Source organism: Anoplopoma fimbria, chromosome 18 (genome assembly GCF_027596085.1).
Source record: "Anoplopoma fimbria isolate UVic2021 breed Golden Eagle Sablefish chromosome 18, Afim_UVic_2022, whole genome shotgun sequence".
Classification (NCBI taxonomy): Eukaryota; Metazoa; Chordata; class Actinopteri; order Perciformes; family Anoplopomatidae; genus Anoplopoma; species Anoplopoma fimbria.
The window spans coordinates 10,580,720-10,602,154 of record NC_072466.1 but is presented as its reverse complement, the minus strand read 5'-3'; the positions used below and the strand labels follow the sequence as shown (position 1 = coordinate 10,602,154).

Here is a 21,435-nt window from a genome sequence, read left to right as displayed (position 1 = left end):
ATTGTTAAGACAGACATTACAAAGTCAGTACAAAGCCAGGTCTTTTATTTTCTATGTTGGCAGAGGCTAGAGTTTATTTATATATTCATTTGTTTATAAGCCTACTTATGACGTCTTTTTTTTTATAGGCTATCGCTGTAGTTTATTTGATGTGATTATTGCAAATTTTGTAGCCATTTTCGTTTAAATAAAACGGAAAATCCTAAAAAGTAAAGAAAATATTAAAGTAAATTATGACTGCAAGTTTGAGGAAAGTATGACAGCTTCTGTTGTCGTCGTTGCGCCGCATATTTCTCGAATATACTTGAACATTTGTCACCCAAGCATTCAAAGCCCCAAAAAGGATATCCAGACAGCCTTAGAAACTAGTTAACTGTCATTGCACTCATATAAACAAGGCTGCAAACTGTGTGAAGGTGACACTTGATAAGCCTCAATCCCTCCAAGGCCTAACAAGTCTAACGCTTAATCTATGTTATCAAGGTTTATGATGCTTTAAACACACACACACACACACACACACACACACACACACACACACACACACACACACACACACAAAACAGTTGTTCATAAATTGTATTGATGATGTCCACGAAAGCATTTATTGACTCTAATAGAAAGTATATGTGCTTTAGCATGCCATGGCTCATTGTCATGGCATGCTAAAGCTGTATAGAGTCTGTATACAGCATTGCCATTTGTTGTAGTATTTGTGCTACTGTAAGGCAGTTAAATAACCAGCTGAACAGTCAGTTCACCTTCAAGATTCCTTCTTCCTCACTATCTGTGCTGACTTTTTCTCCTCCCCAGGCTCCATGAAGTCCTGATGGATCTCCAGCAGCAGCAGTTACAGCAGCTTTCTGATTGGCTGTCGCAGACAGAGCAGAGAATCAAAAAGATAGAGACAGAACCGACCGCTAAAGACCTGGAGCTCTACAAAGAACAGATAGAACAGCACAAAGTAAATATAGTTTACCATTCAAATGTTTTCACAGCCAAAATCTATTCAATAAAGAACAGATAATTGATTTAACATGGACAAGATCAAGTAGAATATAAAAATAATTCAGTCTCACTGCACTACTCTTGTCCTAAAACAGTCTTATGACCACTTTGTCACATGTTTGATCCTGAACTTCCATGAGTCATTCACTGTCTCCATGGTGTCACTATAAAGCTCAGTGGCTTCTCTGCCAGCTCTGTTAATGGGTAATGTGCGGCCGTGCTGAATTCACTGTTTGTGTTTCTGTTCAGGAGCTTCAGAACGACCTGGAGGCGGAGCAGGTGAAGGTCAACTCTCTGACCCACATGGTGGTGGTAGTAGACGAGAACAGTGGTGAGAGTGCCACTGCTGCCCTGGAGGAGCAACTACAAGTGAGTTATCAGATGTTAAATTGTCAGATAAAGGAGGAGAGTCTTCCTCCAGCACATCTCAAACATTGCGCCTGTCTTTCAATACCATTCAGGAATAATAACAATGTTTCCCTTCTGCTATTTTATGTATATTTACATATTTATTCCCTCATTTTTTTCTGCAAAGGCTTCCAGAGTGAACACACATTTTATATAGATTGTCCGGCTGTATTAAGTTTCTCTACCAACAAGTCGACTGATCAAGATTGCAAACTATTTTGATAATCGATAAAGTATTTTTCATGCAACACAGGCTCTCAAATATAGAGATGTCCTGCTTTTCTCTGTTTTATATCTTATTAAACTCAATATCTTTGGGTTTTGGACTTACAAAGCAAGACATTTAAGGACATTTTCACTATTTTCTGACATTTTGTAGACCAAATGATTAATTGATTAATCTAGTAACGATCAACAAATGAATCAAAAATGAAAATAAATGTTAGTCGCAGCCCTAATTGTATGTATTAAACTTTTTCCTCTCCTTTACATTGTTTTTGAGAGCATCCATGTTTGTATTAATGTTTCTCTTTATCCTGCTTTCAAGTCTTTGGGTGAGCGCTGGGCGGCTGTGTGTCGCTGGACAGAGGAGAGGTGGCACAAGCTGCAGGAAATCTTCATGGTGTGGCAACAGCTTCTATCGGACCAGGTTGGACAAGCAGCATGCTCTCCCTACTGCTTACACTTAATGAAGTTTACTTAAGTCATTTCAGTGTTTCAGATCCACTATTGTTGGTGTAATACCTTCAGCTTCTTCATCCTGCAATTCTGTTGTTTGAGTCGGAAATGTTTCTGTTTTTGAATTTAGGTTTTTTCCTGATTGCTGAATTCAGAACTCAAAATGTTTTACATGTTAACAAGGCTTCAGGACGCCAATGCTCTTCATAATGTTTGTGAAGCTCTTCCATTTATTACTATTTTCTCACCCCCTCTGTAGAGTTTGTTTCAAGCATGGTTGGCAGAAAAAGAGGAAGCCTTGAGTGAAGTACAGACCAGCAACTTTAATGACCCGAGTGAAATTAATACCAATGTGCGCCGATTAGCAGTAAGTAGTCTGCCAAGTGTTTGTAGTTTCCGTGCTGCTGAAGATACTTTAACAACTTAAGTAGTAAGGTTTCCATGTTTAGCGTAGCCATTGATTTTTATTTGTGATTGATTTCTGTAGATTTTAAAGGAAGACATGGAAAAGAAGAGGAGGACTCTTGACCAGCTCTCTGATGCAGGACAGGATGTGATATCGTTACTACAGAACCCTGAGGCAGGAGCCAAGATTGAGACAAGCACAGAGGAGCTGGCACATAGATGGGACAACCTAGTTCAGAAGCTGGAGGACTGCTCCTTCCAGGTGTGTGTGTTTTTTTTTTTTTCATACTTTATTCGCATGTAACTTTATTCAGAATGGGTTTTGTCTTCCTGCTTACTGTACCTGATCTAATAGAGATACAACATATACTCACCATGGCAATTCATTGCTCAAAGCACACGGCTGCTTAGCTAGAAAAATCCAGCAGATGCTACAGTTTACATCAGAATTTGAATTAATTTAAACATGTAGTGCTCAGTGTTTGGGAAACTTGGAAGAAGCTTGGAAGAAGATGAAGTTCAACAAAGCTCCCCTTGAAAAAATGTATTTCTGTAACTGGAGCTACTTACAAAAGATAACTTAACCTACTTTGTAGAAAGGGACTTTTGCTCTGCCTAGACAGTGTGAATGTGTTGATTTGGCTTTTCCTGTGGTCTTGGGATGAAAAACAAAAAGGGGAAGTAAAATGGGTGGAAGTTCATTGGATGTTCAGTGAAGACATGGGGAATGATAACATACAAATCCTCAATTTTTCCATCGTTATGAATAAAAATATTCAGTAAAGTGAAGTGACGTTAATAATAAATGACCAAAACCACTGTTATGGTTGTATAAAGTTTTACTTAGTCTGAACTGAAGATTCACAAGTCCAAATTCTGTTTTTTCTGATAAAATCACTGCTGGACATTTTTATTGAGTTGTATAGAATAGGTCAAACTACAATGTGAATGTGTATGAATTTGGTCACAGCCTGTTTGGTCTTGACTTGATGACTGTGGTTGATTTCTGTCCCGTTCTCACTGACGCTCTACCTCCATTCTAAGGTAATGGAAGCCGTGACTGATGCTGGGATGACTCAGGTAGAACAGCAGGTTGTCGTGGATGCAGTTGCTATAGCTGCACCTGCGTCGATCCGTGACCAGGAGTTGGCCCCACCGGCTCCCCCTAAGAAACGACTGGTGGAGACGGATGCAGAAGTCAGAAAACTGTAAGAACCGGGACAGTTCTGGGACATGTACTGTACACACTATACCTCCTTTGCCAGAAAAGTGTATCAATGAAAGACACATTGTGTTCTGGGTTCTGCAGGTTTGAAAGTAAGCTTGCTGATGTCCTGAGCTGGATTAAAACATGGAAGACGTCCACTCAGGCACTGGCCTCCACACATCCCGACACTACACCCGACACACCAGACCTGCAGGAGAAACTTCTGGTAAAAATTCAGTTTATACGCCTTATAAACAAACAATTTCAAGTTAGAGCACATGTTTTTTAAAACCACACTGTAAATATGTGTTGACCAATCACTGCAGGGTTTGGAGTCGGACTTCAATGGAAAGGAAGCCAAAGTTAGTCAAGTGCTCCAGGAGGGACGAGTCTTAATGGACCAGCTGGAGAGAGGTATGATTCCTTGTGCACTGACACTGAAAATATTATTTTACACAAATCCAGTTTTGTTACGTTCCAAGATCCTTCATTTCCAAAATTGTCTTTGTCTCATTAGATTTTAATACTTTTCCACAGCTGGTTGGTATTTTGTGGGTATTTACAAGCCTCAAATTTTCCCATTGTTTTTCAGTTTTCAATATCAGTAATCTGAACGTGTGTGTGTGTGTGTGTGTTTGTGGACAGAGTAGTAAAATGTGTCAGCCTGCAGTGTTGCTGACTTTATTTAACTGCTCAATGAAATGAAGAGGCACTCTGGGTTTTATGTGTTTACACGGTTCTGGAGGCAGTGATGGGTAGTGGAGTAGCACTGCTAAGATGGAGTATATTTGTTAAACACCAAACTTTCCATAAAACTGAACTCATTTTCTTACCTTGTATCTGCTGTTCTCTCTTCCGTACTGTCTGTTTTCAAATTTTTCATACACTTTTTACTCTTGCTAGGCTCTATAACTCACACCAAAAACTCCCAACACAGGCTGTGACAGACTAAATGATGTGGAAATCCCCTTAAAACCATCTTAATTATTTGTTCAGTACATTTGAAGTGAGCCTTTATGTCTGTTGGCTTCTGTCTTTCTCTATAGAGGGAGTGTGTGTGGACTCAGTGAGGGCGGACATAGACCTGACCCAAACTGAGTGGGATGTGTGTTCGAGGGAGCTGCAAGCAGCCCGCGAGCGAGTTCACACTCAAAGCCGTGTCAGGGCGGTTTCTGCAGAGCTGACAGACCTGGACCAAGCCCTTGTGGAACAGGATCGGTGGTTGGACTCAACTTTGGCTGTAGAAAAGTGCGACGAGGCTAAGCTCAGAAGCCTGAGTGGAGAATGTCAGGTAAGAGTCGTAGTCTCCATCAACATTCACCCTGATTCTCTTTTCTGTGAGTTTAATCTTAAATTTCACCTCTAACCTCTTTCCACAGTCCTCTTATATTCAGCTCATGCTGGTACTTCATAAATGTTTTAGTTTTCACAGCAGAGATGAAACTCTTTAACAGACAGAGTGCCTGAAATGCTTGCAAAGTCAGTAAAAGGAATACAGATTAAGAATCCTGTGGAGTCGAGATTTTTCAATTTGAGATTAATTCACTTTGAGCAGGGAGAGAAAAACTGTCAGTGTAAAGTATGACTTCATCCTGTAACCTGTGAATTTCTCTCCAGACTAATTTATTAGTGTGTTGCAGGTTCCCCTCTTTCTTTATACAGAGAAAAGTTTATTTATTTTATTTTATTCTTAATGGCACTTAATAAATCAAATACAAGGAAATGAATTGCTGAAACATAAACTTTCCATCTTGTATTACCAGTGTACATCATTAATAAAAAAGAAGTCAAGAAAATATACTTATCTTGAGCCAAGCTTATATCATTTCCCTTCCTGTCTGGATGTACATAGACAGCAACAAATTCCCTCCCTGAATATCCTTGAAAAATTCTCTTCTTACAAATGAATGAACTTGCGTCTTCTTCTTGTTTTCTTCAGTCCCGACTTGTCCAGGTCACTGCCTCGAGTCCGAGATTGGAGCAGCTTTCTGCAGAGGCGGGGTCACTAGGAGCCATGCCCTCTCTGAAAGACAACATGGTGGTCGTATCGGCACATCACGCCTCCACACTGCAGCGGCTACAGAGCAGAGAGCAAGAGGTCAACAAAGGTACTTCTGCCAAACTCTATCAAAATTATCTTTTAAATGGGTGCAGGGGAAACCTGTTCCAAAACTCTGAGGAGGTTTCTCTGTATAAACAGTATGTGCTTTTACGGGACCTTGAGGCATCCTCCTATTTCAGGGAGCTGCAGAACAGGAGATTTAAGTCTTCCTTAAAACAAAGACCCATTTCTTATTTCTTGCTCTTGGCTCAAAGCTTTCAGGATTATAGGGAGTACGAAAGAGTGATAGCTAAGATCAGCAGAGCTCGGTCCCACAGGGGTTGTGTAAATTTGACATCATGGACAGCCACAAGTAATGGTTGATGTCCTTATATGGCCTCAAAAACCTCAAAAAGGCGTGAGTGTGCGATTGAGTGTAAAATCATCCCCGCCATGCCAGCTACATCCCTACCTGGGGATGTGACTTGGACCTGGAGCATTCCTAAAAATCAGTCTCTGTTTTATCCCTGGAATTTACATCCACTCCTATTGGCCAAAAACGAGTCTGTAAATAGAGTCTTGAATGATCCTCTCCACTCCAGACTCCTCTCCACTCCAGACGTGTGTGTGTGTGTGTGTGTGTGTGTGTGTGTGTGTGTGTGTGTGTGTGTGTGTGTGTGTGTGTGTGTGTGTGTGTGTGTGTGTGTGTGTGTGTGTGTGTGTGTGTGTGTGTGTGTGTGTGTGTGTGTGTGTGTGTGTCTGTCTTACTGTGCCTTCTAGGCTTTTATGACTGTGAGGATTTGGATGAAAGCCAAGGAAAACCATTTTGTTTCTGCTTGAGGGCAGTTTGCCTCCCACCAGTGCCTCTCTCGATTTCTCTCCCAGTTAAGCTCCATCTACGCTCTTTGTGTATATAAACATAGACCTATTATGTAAGCATTAAATCACCTGGTAATTAAAACACTGACATAGAAGGAGATGAGAAGAGAGACAGTAAGAAGAGCAGGAACAGAAAATAATATAACATTCAATATAAATGAGGTTGAAGAAGCCACAGATGGGCACTACTGCAGCACGTAAGACCGAATCACAATGACATGACAAAACAGACACAAGACAACAACAACACATAAACAGCGACACAGACAAGAGCAAGATGAGCAAGATGATAAATGAGATCTGTGATGTCCTTCCATGTTTATATGTCTGTTTTAAATGTATAGTAGATGTTATTGCTATAATGTGATATGGAATCTCGTTACAGATTTCATTGTATGTGTGAAAAAATTATCTCTGACCTTAATTGTTTTTTTTAAGTCGGTACTGGAATAAGTGCATGCAAATTTGATCTTATGATGAGTGTAGTAGGTGCAGCAGGGCAGTTATTGGTTTGGATCTGAAAGTAAAATTGAATGGCTAGATTATCGGGGGAGGGTTGCCAAGGATTTTATAAACTCTATCGTTTAGTCTTGCTGTTGGTTCAATGGTTTCCTTTTGGTTAGCGACCAAATTGGTAGACAGAAGGGTTTGGTTGAAAACATTTTTGATTTTTTATATGTGTCCGAGATGGTATGGATGAGATATTTAATTGAGTTTGATTTATTTTGGTCAGACACAGATAAATATTTCTTACATACATTCTATCTCGTGGCATTGATAGTTGGATTATTACACATGCATGATTGGTTAGAAGAGAACAGCAAAAAATTATTTGAGACTGTCGAACATCTGGGATCCTCCTGCAGCCTGGAAAAGCACACACATACACAGAAGGGGATTCCCAAAACTGCTCACTGCCCCCTTGTGGTTTTTATCTTGATGCTTAAATTCTGATGCCAAAGTGCTGATACCTTAACTTCATATATAATTCCTCCTTGTTCCAGCTTTGACAACACTTGAGGCCAACCAGGTGTTGTCCAACCAGGTGGACGGGCTAACGGCCAGGCTGGCCACTCTGAGAGAAGGAATAGTAAACATTCCTACAGCTGAGGAAGCAGTGGAGAGGGCACAGGTGAGCGGTGCATGATCTTGATAAATTAAGTTGTGACTCTGTGAAAGCCATGAGGGAAAACCATGCTCAACTTGAAATCTTTAAAGTACACAAATTCTGATGACCAGGAACCGGAAACATCAACTCTTAGGTGGAGGTTACCTCGAAAAGTATTAATTAATTATTGTTTGACAGTATTACAATCATATAATGTATTTTAATGGTTTGAGGTTGTCTTGAAGGTTTAACTTGGATGATTCTAGGATACAAATATTTGTATTCAATTCTCTATGCATTTTCACAACAAACAAATACATTTCACAGTTCATATCAGCTATTAGTATTATTGGCAACAATATTTATTATTTTTTAATTTTTTAATCCTGCGTCTAATTGTTGCCTGTATTGGTTGGCCACACCCCTTAAATATTTTTTAAAATAGAAATTTAGAAAATAGAGAAGGGAAAACTACAGACACAACTACATACTTATTATTTTAGAATTGTTGTCGTTGTGGTTTATCTCTAGACTGAAGCTGATAACACATGTGCCCTCTGACATCTAAACTAAAATGATTACGTTTCATGTCTGTCTATGTGGCTCTACATATATCATAGTGAGTATTAGCCAATGCTTTTTCTCAAGCACACAATAGGCCTCCTTTATCAGCCAGTCACTTCCCTCTGCCCTGTATCAAACCTCTGTGTAGGAGGAAGCGTGTGTGTGTGCGTGTGTGTGTGTGTGTGTGTGTGTGTGTGTGTGTGTGCGTGTGCGTGTGCGTGTCTTACTGTGTGTTGTAGGCTTTGTGTGTGTGTGTGTGTGTGTGTGGGTGTGCAGCTTTGTGATATATGTGGTTGTGTTTCGTGTGTGTTGCTGTGCGTGTTTCTCTCCTCCATCCCTTGGTGGAATGTGGCTGAGCCCGAGCTCTTGTTATCGTGGCAGATAGGGCATGGTGCCGGGGAAAGGGGGCGGGGACACATTCTGGGCAGCGTGCCCATGCATGCTGCATGGAGCTCCAAACAGCTCAGTGAGGGACCGACCGCTGAACCAGTCAGTCAGCCTGACAGGCACCACACACAATCCATGACAGCATCTCTGAGTCCCATTAGCTATTAGCCTAATGATAGAAGGTTGTAGTCATCTGAAAGGCACAATATTGTTCTCTCATGTTTAATTGGATTAATCCATCACTACACTCAAATGTGAATTGCTTATGAAATTATCAATAATTTTTTTTAATTGTGTAAATTAAACGCTCTGTTCAAGCAAGTTAATTTTATTGCTATGTTGTAACAACCCATTGTTGCTTCTGTGCAAACCCTTTTATTTTAATACTTTGTGCTACATCCTTGTCACATCTCTCCACATAGTTAACAGTATGTTTTTTATTACATTCTTAAAGGTGAATTGTGGAGATTTTGACCAGAAGTAGCATATTTTAGCAATGATTTGAGGAGCAGGTCCCAGTGCACACCAGTTATATTATATTTCAGTTTCACACTATTCACCCATTGACAGCGGCAAAACAAACAAGTTGTGATGCTGCATTCATGTCAAATTGGAGTCATTGTAATTACCAGATCCAAACTTAAGTAGCATTCACATCAACGTCCAAGTTTAAAGTAGAAGTGGGACAAGTACATTTTTTTTCGATAGTTTGATTTGCAGCGTAATAACTCTCAAGCGCCTGAAAACCAAACAAACATGCCTAATTTCTGCCAACGTCGTTCAAGATAATGAATCCCAAATGTTGTGGTTATAGCGTTATATTGTCAATGCACAGTAGTTTGAACCCTCATACCACAACTCTGCAGTCAAACAACTGTCATGATACCAGTGAATAAAAAGCTCGTAAAGTCGTAAACATAAGAATCTTCCTCATCTCAACCAATTTGTATGACTGGAAAGCTGCGTACGACCTCAAAACGTTATGCTGAGGAACTTTGTTGAGGATATTTGTGTTTGTTTACAAAAAAGTACTATGTCGGGGTAAGGGGGTTCTTAATATAACATCACTGTGGGGCACAATATCAAATGACTTGGAAAAGCTTGGGTTCAGTTTAGTGAAATCACAACTTGGCAAACCTTTGGAAACCTTTTTTAAGATGTCATGACTGCCACAAATGTTTGTTTACATGATCGTGAAGCCTCAGTCAATCAAAGAGATTCGGGTCGTCTTATCTTTTTCTCACCAAGAGATGACATACTGTTAGACGCTGTCAGAGTTTCTACACAGCTTCGAGGTGTCTTTTAAACCTGATCTCTTGTTCAACTCAGGGCCTGTGTCTGGAGATTGAGCAAACACAGCAAGCCTCCGATCCTACAGAACTACAAAGATGGAGTCAGCTCTCCTCTAAGGCCCGTGAGGAGCTGGGCACACTGCAGTGCATCCTGGGTAGCATGAAGGACAATCAGGTAAAGTAGCTGTAATTAGTGATATAGAAAGCCTGCAAGTGTTTTTTGTCTTTACTTTAATGTTTTTGATACAATTGTTTACTTCTGTGTACAGGTGCGTTTGGTGGAAGTTGAACGTTGGTTGGATCCGGTTCAGGAACTGTTGTCTCGTGATGCCACGGGGTTGGGTGACAAAGAGAGTCTACAGGAAGAGCTTAACCAGTGCAAGGTAAGGGGGGCAATGCAAAATATGAAAACACTGATTGTTATCTTTCCCCCAATGCATTTTGACATTCTAAAGGTAAAGACATCTTGACTTTTCCACTTAAAAGTTACTTTAACAGTTGTTTATGTGAAGACTGCAGTCATTTGACCTGAATAGGATTTTAATATTTTCTTTCTCTCTTTCTGCTAACCAGGAGTATGTGAATGAGATGGAGTCGGTGGAAGGTTCATTGAAGCAGATGGGAGAGAATGTGAGCGCCGTACAGAACGCTGCAGTCCCAGGACTAGCCAAGTGGGGGCAGGATAAGTTGGACGAGTGCCGGAGCAAATGGGACACGCTCAGCAAACAGGTGAGGAATAACTTTCTCTCTTGTTTGCATTGTGTGCTGTTATATCCTACAATTAATTTTTGGAAGAAACAAGGCTTCCTATTTTGTGTATTTGTGTGCCTGTATTCATTGACATAACTACAGGGGGATTTTAGTGTCTTGTTTCGCTTACAAAGCTAATGTGTCCCTCCAGCTGCTGAGACATCAGGAGCGTGTGGCAGAGAGTCGGGAGAGGCAGGTGAATCTGAGGAAGGACTTGGCGGAGATGCAGGAATGGATGACCCAGGTGGATGAGGAGTTTCTCATGAGGGACTTTGAGTACAAAAGTCCTGAGGAGCTGGAATCATCGCTGGAGGAGATGAAGGTGGGAGTGGAGGCTTGGTTATAACATAATAGGAACAGTTGGCAACCTTTGGGAAATAGGTTGATTCTCAGATAACAGTCAAAATTAAATTTTGACTCTGCTTTATTTGAGTGTGTGGGTCTAACAGTCTTCTTCTGTTACTGTCGTCATTGTCCTCTTTCCTCTCTCACAGAGGGCTAAAGAGGATGTGCTGCAGAAGGAGGTGAAGGTGAAGATCCTGAAAGACAGCATCAACATGCTGGTGTCCAGAACATCGCCCCCTGGTGGAGGCGGTGCAAAGGAGCTGACCTCTGAGCTGGAGGTGGTTCTAGCCAACTACCAAAAGCTCTGTGACCGCTTTAAGAGCAAGTGTCACACTCTGGAGGTAATGTGTGTGTGTGATGTCTTTTTGAGCTATGCCTTTATTGTGTAGAAACTTGTGCATCAGTTTAGACTAATGACGGAAAAACAAGAAGCTCCTGCTCATTTGGGATTTAAGTTGGCTTTGAGGGTGTTTTTTGGGTATAAAAAAACCCTTTTACACATATTCTCATGAAAATAAGAATATAATCATCATTTTATGCATGAATGCCCCAATTTGTCCGTCAACTAGCAGCTCCCATGGTTCAGTTTTGGAACGACATGTTGGTTTACACAATGTGTCATTTCTCTGGCTCCTTTTTGTTCATTTTCATGCAAAGAACAAGAGCAGCTGGAAGGGCACTGGTTCTGGTATTAAGATCAAATCTGTGAGTGTAAAGTCATAGTTTTGTAAAGTCATAGGCTGTTTTTGATTATCATCCCCCTGACTGCAGGGTAAAGGTCAAACCCGTCACTGAGCTGTGCTTATGTTCATGTATACTCTTTGCCTGAAGTCCATTAGTCACTATTCTCTCGTTGTCTGTAGATTTTTGCTGGTTTTTTTCATATAGTCCTTTAAGATTGTAACCAGGGCATGCTTATAACAGCTGTCACTTTGTAGTCATGTTTTTCTCTGGCTGTGCACAGCTATATTAAAATGTTTCTAACTGAGTGTTTATGTGTAGGAGGTTTGGTCCTGTTGGATGGAGTTGCTTCAGTACCTGGACATGGAGCAGAGTTGGCTCAACACGCTGGGGGAGAAGGTCCAAGCTACTGATAATTTACCGGAGAGCACTGAGGCCGTGAATGAAGCTCTGGAGGTAAAAATGCAAACACACATGCTGTAATCACATTTAATTCATCTGTCATTTAAAAGTTGATCCTTTGTCTTCTTATCTTTCTTTCCATTTAATTCTCTCACTCTTTGAAAGGGAAAATGGTGCTTTTTATGGAATATTTTTAATTTATGAACCTACTCATAATCAAATTGTCATGAATCCGTTCCTATGTGTGCAGTTTGAATACGTTTAAAGGTGAGATTAGCTTAGTTGAGCTTTATTTCGAAACACGTTTACATTTGTTCTTCACAGTTTCCAATAGTAATTTCATATCATGCCAAACATTTGTCCCATCCCATGTGTGATTACAAGACACTGCTTTAAGTCACATTTCAGAAATAGACATTATTCTGGTTACACATAAACAAAATCCATTTAAATAATAAAAACGGTAATCTACATAATTTTAGACACAACTTGTGTGTTTTACAAAATGTCACAAACATAGAAAATGCTAATATATTTTAACTACTGGATTACTTTTGGAAACAACTTTTTTTTATTATTATTCTACGACTACAGGCCATCTGATAACATTTTTAATCTTACTTATTGTGAAAATGTATTATGAATAAAATATTTAAATAATGAATCATATAGTTGGACCATCTTTGAATTAGTTTCGAATAACATTTATTCTATATTCCTCTACCTGCATTATATTTGAGAGAAGCTGCTGCCCGATCTAATAGACAACAGTGAATTTAGTTAGCTAAGATTAACTAACCTCGCCAATCAACATGTTCACTAGATACACATATAAAAGGACTGAGACAGGGTAAGTAGCAAAAAAGTATATTTCATAAACCCAACAAGCCATTTAATATTCTAACTCTGTTCATAACCTCATTGACTTTGTTTTCCTAATTTCTTCTGCCTTGTCTTGCTCCGTTGCTATATCTGTAGACTTGCCTGCAGCACGACTGTCAAACTCACTTTAATCACAGTGCTGCTTCTGTAACATCGCATAGTGATGAAGGAAAATGAAGACCCTTGAAGACAATGTTTCCCCTTCTCCTCTTCGTCCTTATGTGTTTTGGCTTTTTTTTTTTTTTCTCTCTTTCTCTCTCTCTTTCTCCATTCATTTCAACCTCCCTTTCTCACCCCTCAGCCCTCCCAGTTTCCTAATCAGACTCACCCCTCTGGAGTGGGGCTGTCGTTCTCTCTCTCTCTATTACCTCCGGGAAGGAAAAGCACATTTAATGACCCCACGTAAACAATGACTGTGGGATCCAAACAAGTGTCGTCACTCGACGAGCTTCTCTCTCACTTGTCTCTTTCTCTTTCAGTTATATATATATTTTTTCTCTTGCCTCCATCCGACACACCCAACTGCAAATGCAATTTCTGCATCTGCACTCCATCTGTTTGCTCAGCTATTTGGTAGTGAATCAGTCTTTCACACACATCTTGTCTTTTTTTTTCTTGTTTTTTTGGCATATTTTTGGAACTGGGAGGAGCTTTAACTTTTTTGATCTTCGACGAAACCTTTTCAAAGGACTATTTTTTTTGATCACTTTCTCACACTCTTTTCCTTTTATTCCCTCTTTGCATGATTTTTATGATTATTTGCTCATAACTTTACTCCCTTCTCCATCTCTTCATTCACTTCCAGTCTTTGGAGAGTGCGCTTCGCCACCCTGGGGACAACCGGACTCAAATCAGAGAGCTCGGTCAGACGCTGATAGACGGGGGCATACTGGACGAACTCATTAGTGAAAAACTAGAGGCCTTCAATTCTCGTTACGAGCAACTCAACCACCAGGTCAGGACCTTGGTTTTGTGTGTAAGCAAGTGTGGGATGCACGTGTGCGTTTGTCAGGGTAGATAGAATCCAAAGGCATCCATTATGTGTTTTGTTTGGACTTAGGCTTTTGTTTATTCAGACATCTGCATTTTCTTTTAAAGTAGAAATTTGTTTTTGTTTATATACTTTGCAAGTATTCAACTGTGTCATTTTCACCAAACATCAATGGGTTGTTTGTAGAAAATTGTCACCGGATATCTTATATTGAGATATATATATATATATATATATATATATATATATAGATAGATAGATAGATAGATAGATAGATATAGATATATATATAGATATGATACCAAACACGTTTATATTTTATCATATTGATAGTAAAATGGATAAAATATTTATATTTTCACTATATTTTACACTATTTCAGCACAAACAGAATTGTATAGATCTGCACTTGGTACACAGTATATGTATACCATTCCCTAAGTATTTGGTGTACTCTTTGCATTATCACGTTTTCTAAAAGACAACAAGATTTATTTTTTATTTCAGATGGGGATTCACGTTCCTCAGTATAATGGTTAATATTTTAATATACCAGCTTATATTCAGTCTTTTCCATCTACATTTTTAAAACATGCATTTCCCCATAATTACTTAGTAGTAGTGCTATTATGACATCTTTGACTGTGAAATATTCAAACCCATGACTTAATGTCTGTGCCCCCTTTAGGCGGTCAACAGGCAGATCAGCCTTGAGCAGCAGCTGCAGACTCTAAAGGACAACGAACAGGCGCTCCAAACACTGCAGGAGTCCCTAAACCAGCTGGACCAAACACTCACGTCCTACCTCACTGACCGTATCGACGCCTTCCAGCTCCCACAGGAGGCACAGGTACAGTACAAGTGTGCATTACACACTCACACAAATGTATCAGAGAAGACGTAAAAACTAAGGGAAGCATCGAAACTTGATGAATCTTACTTCATGCAATCTCATCTCACTATCTGAAGGCCCTCCCTTTAACAAGAGGCCCATGGAATAGTAGTCAAATATTGATAAAACAAGTGTTGATAAAATATACACACTCTCTTTATGTGTGCACATTTACTCATGGTGCTTGTGTTTGTTTCCGATTGTCCTTCAGAACATTGGGTCAGAGATCGCAGCCCACGAAGTGACAGTGGAGGAGATGAGGAAGAGGAACGTGGCCAACTTGCCTCCCACCACCACTGATGGCAAAGCTGCTCGAGGTGGGACCATGCTGGACCAGCTACAGGTAACACTGACTCCTACTGGAGAACTTCAGGAACTGCAAGAAGTCATGTTAGACTGGTATATTGTAACTATTTTAATGCTCAAAGCAGTGGAAAAATCGTGGCAACTTTGCTAACCTCTCCCTTCACCCTCTGCAGAGGAAACTGAGAGAGATCTCCACAAAGTACCAGCTATTCCAGAAGCCAGCTAACTTTGAGCAGCGAATGTTGGACTGCAAGAGAGTCCTGGACGGGGCCCAGGCTGAGCTGCACATTCTGGATGTCAGGGAAGTGGACCCGGAAAAACTCCAGTCCCACCTCAGTGGTTGCATGGTTAGAGCTACACCTTTTTCCTTTACACAAGTACAAATTGTTTGTTCATTGCCTATTGCGTGAACTGTCCTGTCTATACATTAAAGAATACATAAAAAATAATCTGCCAGCCTAGCTACCTACTTATGCAGACACAAAAAGTCTATCTCACCCTCACTGATCATTTTCCTTTCTTGATTTGAATTGTAGAAACTATATAAGTTGTTGAGTGAGGTGAAGCTGGAGGTGGAGACGGTGATAAAAACAGGTCGACAGATTGTGCAGAAGCAGCAGACGGAGAACCCCAAGGCCATGGACGAACAGCTCACTGCTCTCAAACTGCTCTACAATGACCTGGGGGCACAGGTAACTTATTTTCATCTCATTTTCATTGTTTTGAATGCAGCTCATGTTGGATTATAAGTAATATTCAATATTTATGAGACCAATTTAAGATGTCTTTATTTTCCTTCTCTTTCCAGGTAACAGAGGGCAAGCAGGACCTGGAAAAAGCTTTGTCTCTGTCTCAAAAGTTCCAGAAGGAGAGCGCTGCCCTGGAGGAGTGGCTGACCACCAATGAGGCTCAGCTCCAGCAGAAGAACAGTTGTGGAGACATGCCGGCTGAAATTGATGCTGAGATCGCCTGGGCTAATGTGAGTAACAGTCCAAACATCTCATCAAATCTCTTCAGCAGGCGCAAATAAGTGTTTCTGCTTCTGGCCAGTAGGTGGAGCAAAGGGACAGTGAGATGTTCCTGAAAACGCCAAACTCTCTCTATTTAGCACCGGATATAAACCATATCAGCTTTATGAAAGGAGGACGACTGTGGGGCTGTTGAGAGTGCTTCTGTGTTAGAAAGCATTTATTAACCATGGATGTTCTTCATTGAAAAGGACTAGAATGTTGATAGAATCCCACTCACTGAACTGACCCTTTTTTTGACCCTTTCACACAAAAAACTCAGGAACAGTATTTAAAGTGCAGCAGTGAGAGTTTTAAATCACAGGTTCACACTACAGTACATGAAAATGTGTTGAAATATTCTTCAAATTAACTTTTTTGTTATCCAGATGCACGTTTTCAACTTATAAAATGTATATACAGTTGAAAATATAAAATATTGACATGATTCCTGCCTTTTCTTTGTGTGCATTACAGTTTATGTCTGTCTGTACAATATATATATATATATATATATATATATATATATATATATATCCTATATATATATATATATATATATATATATATATATATATATATATATATATATATATATATATATATATATATATAGGATATATATATATATATATATATATATATATATATATATATATATATATATATATATATATATATATATATATATATATATATATATATATATATATATATATATATATATATATATATATATATATATATATATATATATAACAGCTAGCTTATATGACAATAAATTATTGAAACATGGAGGTCATCACATGATTACTGAATATTAAATTGTATGTGTGTCCCCCTCCTTCAGGGCCTGCTGAAGGAGTCGGAGCGTCGTAAGGTGGAGCTGTCCAGCTTGATGGAGACCAGTGCTGGTCTGCAGACTCTGGTGGAGGGCAGCGAGGTTATGTTGGAGGACAAACTCTGTGGCATCAATGAAGCCTGGGGCCGTGTCCGCACCTGGACCGAGGACTGGCTCAGTGCTGTGCTGGTGAGTGCAAATATTTTATGCAGTAAGGCTTAATAAATAAAAAGATGCTGTGTTCTTTATTCTATGTTCTCTAAATCGAAACTCCCACTTGCTTTTTATAGTTTTATGCTTAAACAGTATTTTTATTTGCCATCATTTGCAAATGAACAAAGGCTACTCTTGGGAGAATAGGTGTATATTTTGTCTTCGCTGAGCCTTTTAGGCTTTTTGTGAGTAAAAATAATTATTTTATCAAATATGACTGCACATATAACACATATCGAATGTGCTGGAATCATTTCAGTATTGAATTTTCAAGTAGTTTTTCCCAACCTTGGCATTACAAGGTTATTTCTTCATAATACAAATAAAGGATTCCTCATTATCCTGTGTAAGTCGAGCGAAGGAATACACTTAAAAATCAAGAACAAAGCAAGGATATATATATATATATATACTATTTGAAGTGTTTCTTCTAGTATTGTGCACTGCAGCAAGTCATATAAATGTAATGGAACCCTCAGAGAATCTTTTAAATGCCTTTGTTTTAGATGAAGTAGTAAATGGGGAAAACACAGGCGGACCTTTAACAGTAATAAAGGTTTTTATTTTCTATTGGAAACACTGAGCCCTTATTTTATTTTGTATGAGAGCAGAGTCACCAGAATGAAGTGGAAATCTTTGATGAGAACTTGGCTCACATCAGCACCTGGCTCTACCAGACCCAGATCCACCTAGACGAGGCTGAGCGGCTCACCCCGACAGAGAGGGAGAAGGTGGTAAAGGTAAGGCAGGAAGTTTTCACATTGTGAGAGAGAAGCTTCATTATCAATAAATGGGATAATGAAAGTGAGGATACAGCACACCCGGTACATAGAAGATAGTTACTACTCTGTCTTTCTCCATATTATCATTGCAAAGTTATTAAAATATACGTCTGAATATATGTAAGAATTGGCAGAGCGTATACCTTGACAAGCAGTATCAAACAGTAGTTTAGAATTGATCTATGTAAAATAATTTCTCTTGCAAGGAAAGGCATTCTGCAAGAATCCATCAAGAAAATTCCCTCCTGTTACCTTGTAGTTTACGGAGGTTTTAATGTGTTTCTTCATGAAAGGAGTAACGAGGTTATGGTCAATCATTTCCAGATGTACCATTTTGGATTGCACTGTTGCAGCAGAAATGTCTACTTCTTAAACTGTTGCAGCAGAAATGTTTTAGGCTTGGTTAAGATAGGAATTTTCAAGAAGAAAATATATTTGGACATTTTCTTTTGTGTAGTTTCTTTTGCCCAACTTCACTAAATGGAATAAAAGAATAGAGTGAAAGCTAGTTGGTGCAAGAGGGAGGTTTGTTGAAGTATGGGAAAGAACACAGTGAGAAAATGAGGAAAGAGGAGAAGTCTTTAATGGTAGCATCAAATAATTTATCTGACAGATATATTAAATTCTTAACCCTTCCCTTCCTCTCTCCATGACATGAAGGTCTCCACTAAATATCAGCGGGTGCATGGCCTCGCTAACCTTGATCAGTACATGCTGTGCTCAGCTCTGTGTTTTGTACCAAGGCTACACTGCCATCCAGTCTGAGAGAATGACTGATGGCATAAACAGATTTAAGTAGTCTGTGTTCTGTCCGCAGCGCATGCTCGAGGAGCTAGAGGACATCGGTCTGCGTGTGGACAATGTGAGGGACCAGGCCATCATCCTGATGACCAGCAGGGGGCCCGCCTGCAGAGATGTGGTGGAGCCCAAACTGGCTGATCTCAACTGCAACTTCGACAAAGTCTCCCAACACATCAAAACCGCCCAGGTAAAAAACACAGACTCTATGTCACATAAAACCACTGCATAAAACACATTTACTAATAAACAATAAAGTGTAAATCCTGCTATTCCTACAAAAGGTTTAACTGTGCAATAGAAAGCGTGAGGTATAGTCTGTACAGTCACTTTATCTGTTCCTTGTCTTTTTTGCATTCAGATGATGACAAGTCTGGAGTCAGGGGGTGTTCAGTTGAACCAGCAGATACCTCATCAGGTACAGAGATTTAATCCAAACTACATACTGCTACCAAGGCTTTTAGAGAAAATACTACAAGGCTCTATTTGGAGTTGGTGTATTATCACAAATCATACCACAGCTGAACACTCTGTTAAAACTGAAGCATGCAGTCAGGTACTTACATGTGTTTCACTTGATTTGACTTGAGGTCTGTTTCTGCTCTTTCTCATAGGTCATTCACAGCCAGGAGATCCGATCAGAGAGTCAGAGTCACACTGTGGACTCCAGTGAGGTGAGGGACCTTCAGGCAGAGCTCCAGGACACACTGAGGGCTCTGCAGCAGCAGCATGACCCAACAAACATTCTGGATGACGACGAGGTAAACAAGGTCACCTTTAAATTTATTCCTAATGTATCATTTTCATTTTGTTTTGTTTTTATTCTAAAAGAAACAGTACTTAGACTAATAACGATCATAATGATGGTGATATCATAAGAAATGTACCTATAGACAAGGCACGAGCAGCCAAGTAGTAATTGCTTTGTTCGGATTACGTCCCAAATGTTGTAGTGTTGTGGATAGAGATACAGGAACTCTATCTATTGTCTGGCCAAGATCTTTTATTAAGGTTAGCCATCTTTAGCAATTTTAAACAGAAATTTGAAAACATACACAGAAAATTCCCCCAGGTTGCCTGTTATTCTCTTTCTGAAAACCTATGGGATTTTCTATGAGGGACATGCCAAGCTACCGGCTATATAAAACTGCCACCTGATAAAAAGAGCTTTGATTGGGCTTTTCAAGGCCTAACAAGTCTGGAATTCAATCTGTGTTATCAAGGTTTATGACGTAGAACACTGCCTGAACAGACCTGACCAGTCCAAAGCAAGGTCATTGTCCCAGCCGGGGAGCTCTTAGTGTGTTTTAAACAGGTTTCAAAAGCGTCTGCATCGTCTCCACTCCGAACAACGTGTTGCTTGTTTAGCAAAAGAGCAACTGACAGCTGATGTCAGTTTCTAGTGTGTAAGTTGTTACTTATTTTAACTGCATTGATAGCTTTAACATTCATGTAGTTTCCCAAAAAAGTTTCTGCAATTAACTTGGATCTGAATTGCCGCCTCTTGAACTCTTCATTTGACCCGTCTGTCTCTCTGCACCAGATGGATGAGGAGAAAGCCAGCGTGGAAGACTTGTTGACAAGAGGAGACGAACTGCTGCAGCAAACTTCAGACGAAGGCCAGAGGGAGGAGTTGAGGCTCCTACTGCTCCGGCTGCAGAGCCAATATTCTGCTCACAGGGTGAGATACGTAAAAAATATGTTGTGTCTTCCTTAAACCAGGCTTTTCTATTGCAATTGTTTGTTTTTTTTATCTAAGAAAATGTAGCTGTCTTTCTTATTTTGTTTGCACTGTTGCGGGTCAGTCAGTGTTTTTTTTGTGTTTGCTTGCTTTAGGAATTGAGGGTGCTACGAATCAGGCAGGCCGAAGTTTCTGTGGAGTCGTCTACTCACATCTACACAGAGCAGATAAGAGCCGAAGTGAGGGATTCGCACATGGATAAGCACATGGTCAGTACACACAGAGACTATCTAGGATGTTACTTTATTTACCGAGTTATGTGTTGTGCTTGATTGTATTGACTTTAGTGTTCGTTTAGCATAGTGTGACATGCTGTATTATCAGGTGGCACAATATGTGTTAATACAGTTTTCTTCTCTCACTCCCTTCTGCTCTGTGTTTTTTTTCTCCTGGTCATCTTTGGCGTAGGAGATGTCTTCAGTGGAGCGTAGCAGGGCTCCCTCAGTGAGACCCTCCGACTACCTGTTGGACATCAACAAAGTGCTCCTTGCCATGGCGGACAACGAGTTGCTTCTGAACTCCTCTGAGCTCAGCGGTGGGCTCTACGAAGACTTTTCTAGCCAGGAGGACACACTGAGGGTGGGTCGTCAAAAATTGTCATTGTAAACGTCACAAAAATGATCTGACATTGTATTGGTTAAGCTTTTGTTTAGCAGTTTTACGAAGATAATGCAGAAAAAAGCAGAAAAGGGAAAGTAAATGGACATTTTGTAATAGAAATAGAGTAATTATTTACTAGAAAACACTTGCTCTGCACCTTGGGGAGAGCTTTACCAAACAAAGTGTTGGTATCAATCTATCTGACATGTGTGGACCTTTCTCCCTCT

The 21,435-nt window shown here is 39.9% G+C and overlaps 1 protein-coding gene across 2 annotated transcripts in view; it reads left to right on the top strand.

Annotated features, from left to right (window-relative positions):
- The window catches only part of utrn (utrophin), a 173,805-nt gene that overhangs the window by 31,263 nt on the left and 121,107 nt on the right, over nt 1-21,435 (top strand). For both annotated transcript variants that reach the window (XM_054618782.1, XM_054618781.1), the window contains 31 exons: nt 814-964; nt 1,258-1,377; nt 1,964-2,065; nt 2,354-2,461; nt 2,582-2,761; nt 3,544-3,707; nt 3,809-3,932; nt 4,033-4,120; nt 4,753-4,997; nt 5,646-5,814; nt 7,631-7,758; nt 10,015-10,152; nt 10,247-10,360; nt 10,551-10,706; nt 10,879-11,049; nt 11,222-11,413; nt 12,075-12,209; nt 13,843-13,992; nt 14,717-14,878; nt 15,132-15,263; nt 15,400-15,573; nt 15,763-15,918; nt 16,035-16,205; nt 17,084-17,263; nt 17,899-18,027; nt 18,887-19,057; nt 19,229-19,285; nt 19,482-19,628; nt 20,411-20,548; nt 20,704-20,817; nt 21,017-21,187. In XM_054618782.1, the coding sequence (XP_054474757.1) occupies nt 814-964; nt 1,258-1,377; nt 1,964-2,065; nt 2,354-2,461; nt 2,582-2,761; nt 3,544-3,707; nt 3,809-3,932; nt 4,033-4,120; nt 4,753-4,997; nt 5,646-5,814; nt 7,631-7,758; nt 10,015-10,152; nt 10,247-10,360; nt 10,551-10,706; nt 10,879-11,049; nt 11,222-11,413; nt 12,075-12,209; nt 13,843-13,992; nt 14,717-14,878; nt 15,132-15,263; nt 15,400-15,573; nt 15,763-15,918; nt 16,035-16,205; nt 17,084-17,263; nt 17,899-18,027; nt 18,887-19,057; nt 19,229-19,285; nt 19,482-19,628; nt 20,411-20,548; nt 20,704-20,817; nt 21,017-21,187 (4,537 nt within the window). The remainder of the gene's footprint in view (nt 1-813; nt 965-1,257; nt 1,378-1,963; nt 2,066-2,353; nt 2,462-2,581; nt 2,762-3,543; nt 3,708-3,808; nt 3,933-4,032; nt 4,121-4,752; nt 4,998-5,645; nt 5,815-7,630; nt 7,759-10,014; nt 10,153-10,246; nt 10,361-10,550; nt 10,707-10,878; nt 11,050-11,221; nt 11,414-12,074; nt 12,210-13,842; nt 13,993-14,716; nt 14,879-15,131; nt 15,264-15,399; nt 15,574-15,762; nt 15,919-16,034; nt 16,206-17,083; nt 17,264-17,898; nt 18,028-18,886; nt 19,058-19,228; nt 19,286-19,481; nt 19,629-20,410; nt 20,549-20,703; nt 20,818-21,016; nt 21,188-21,435) is intronic.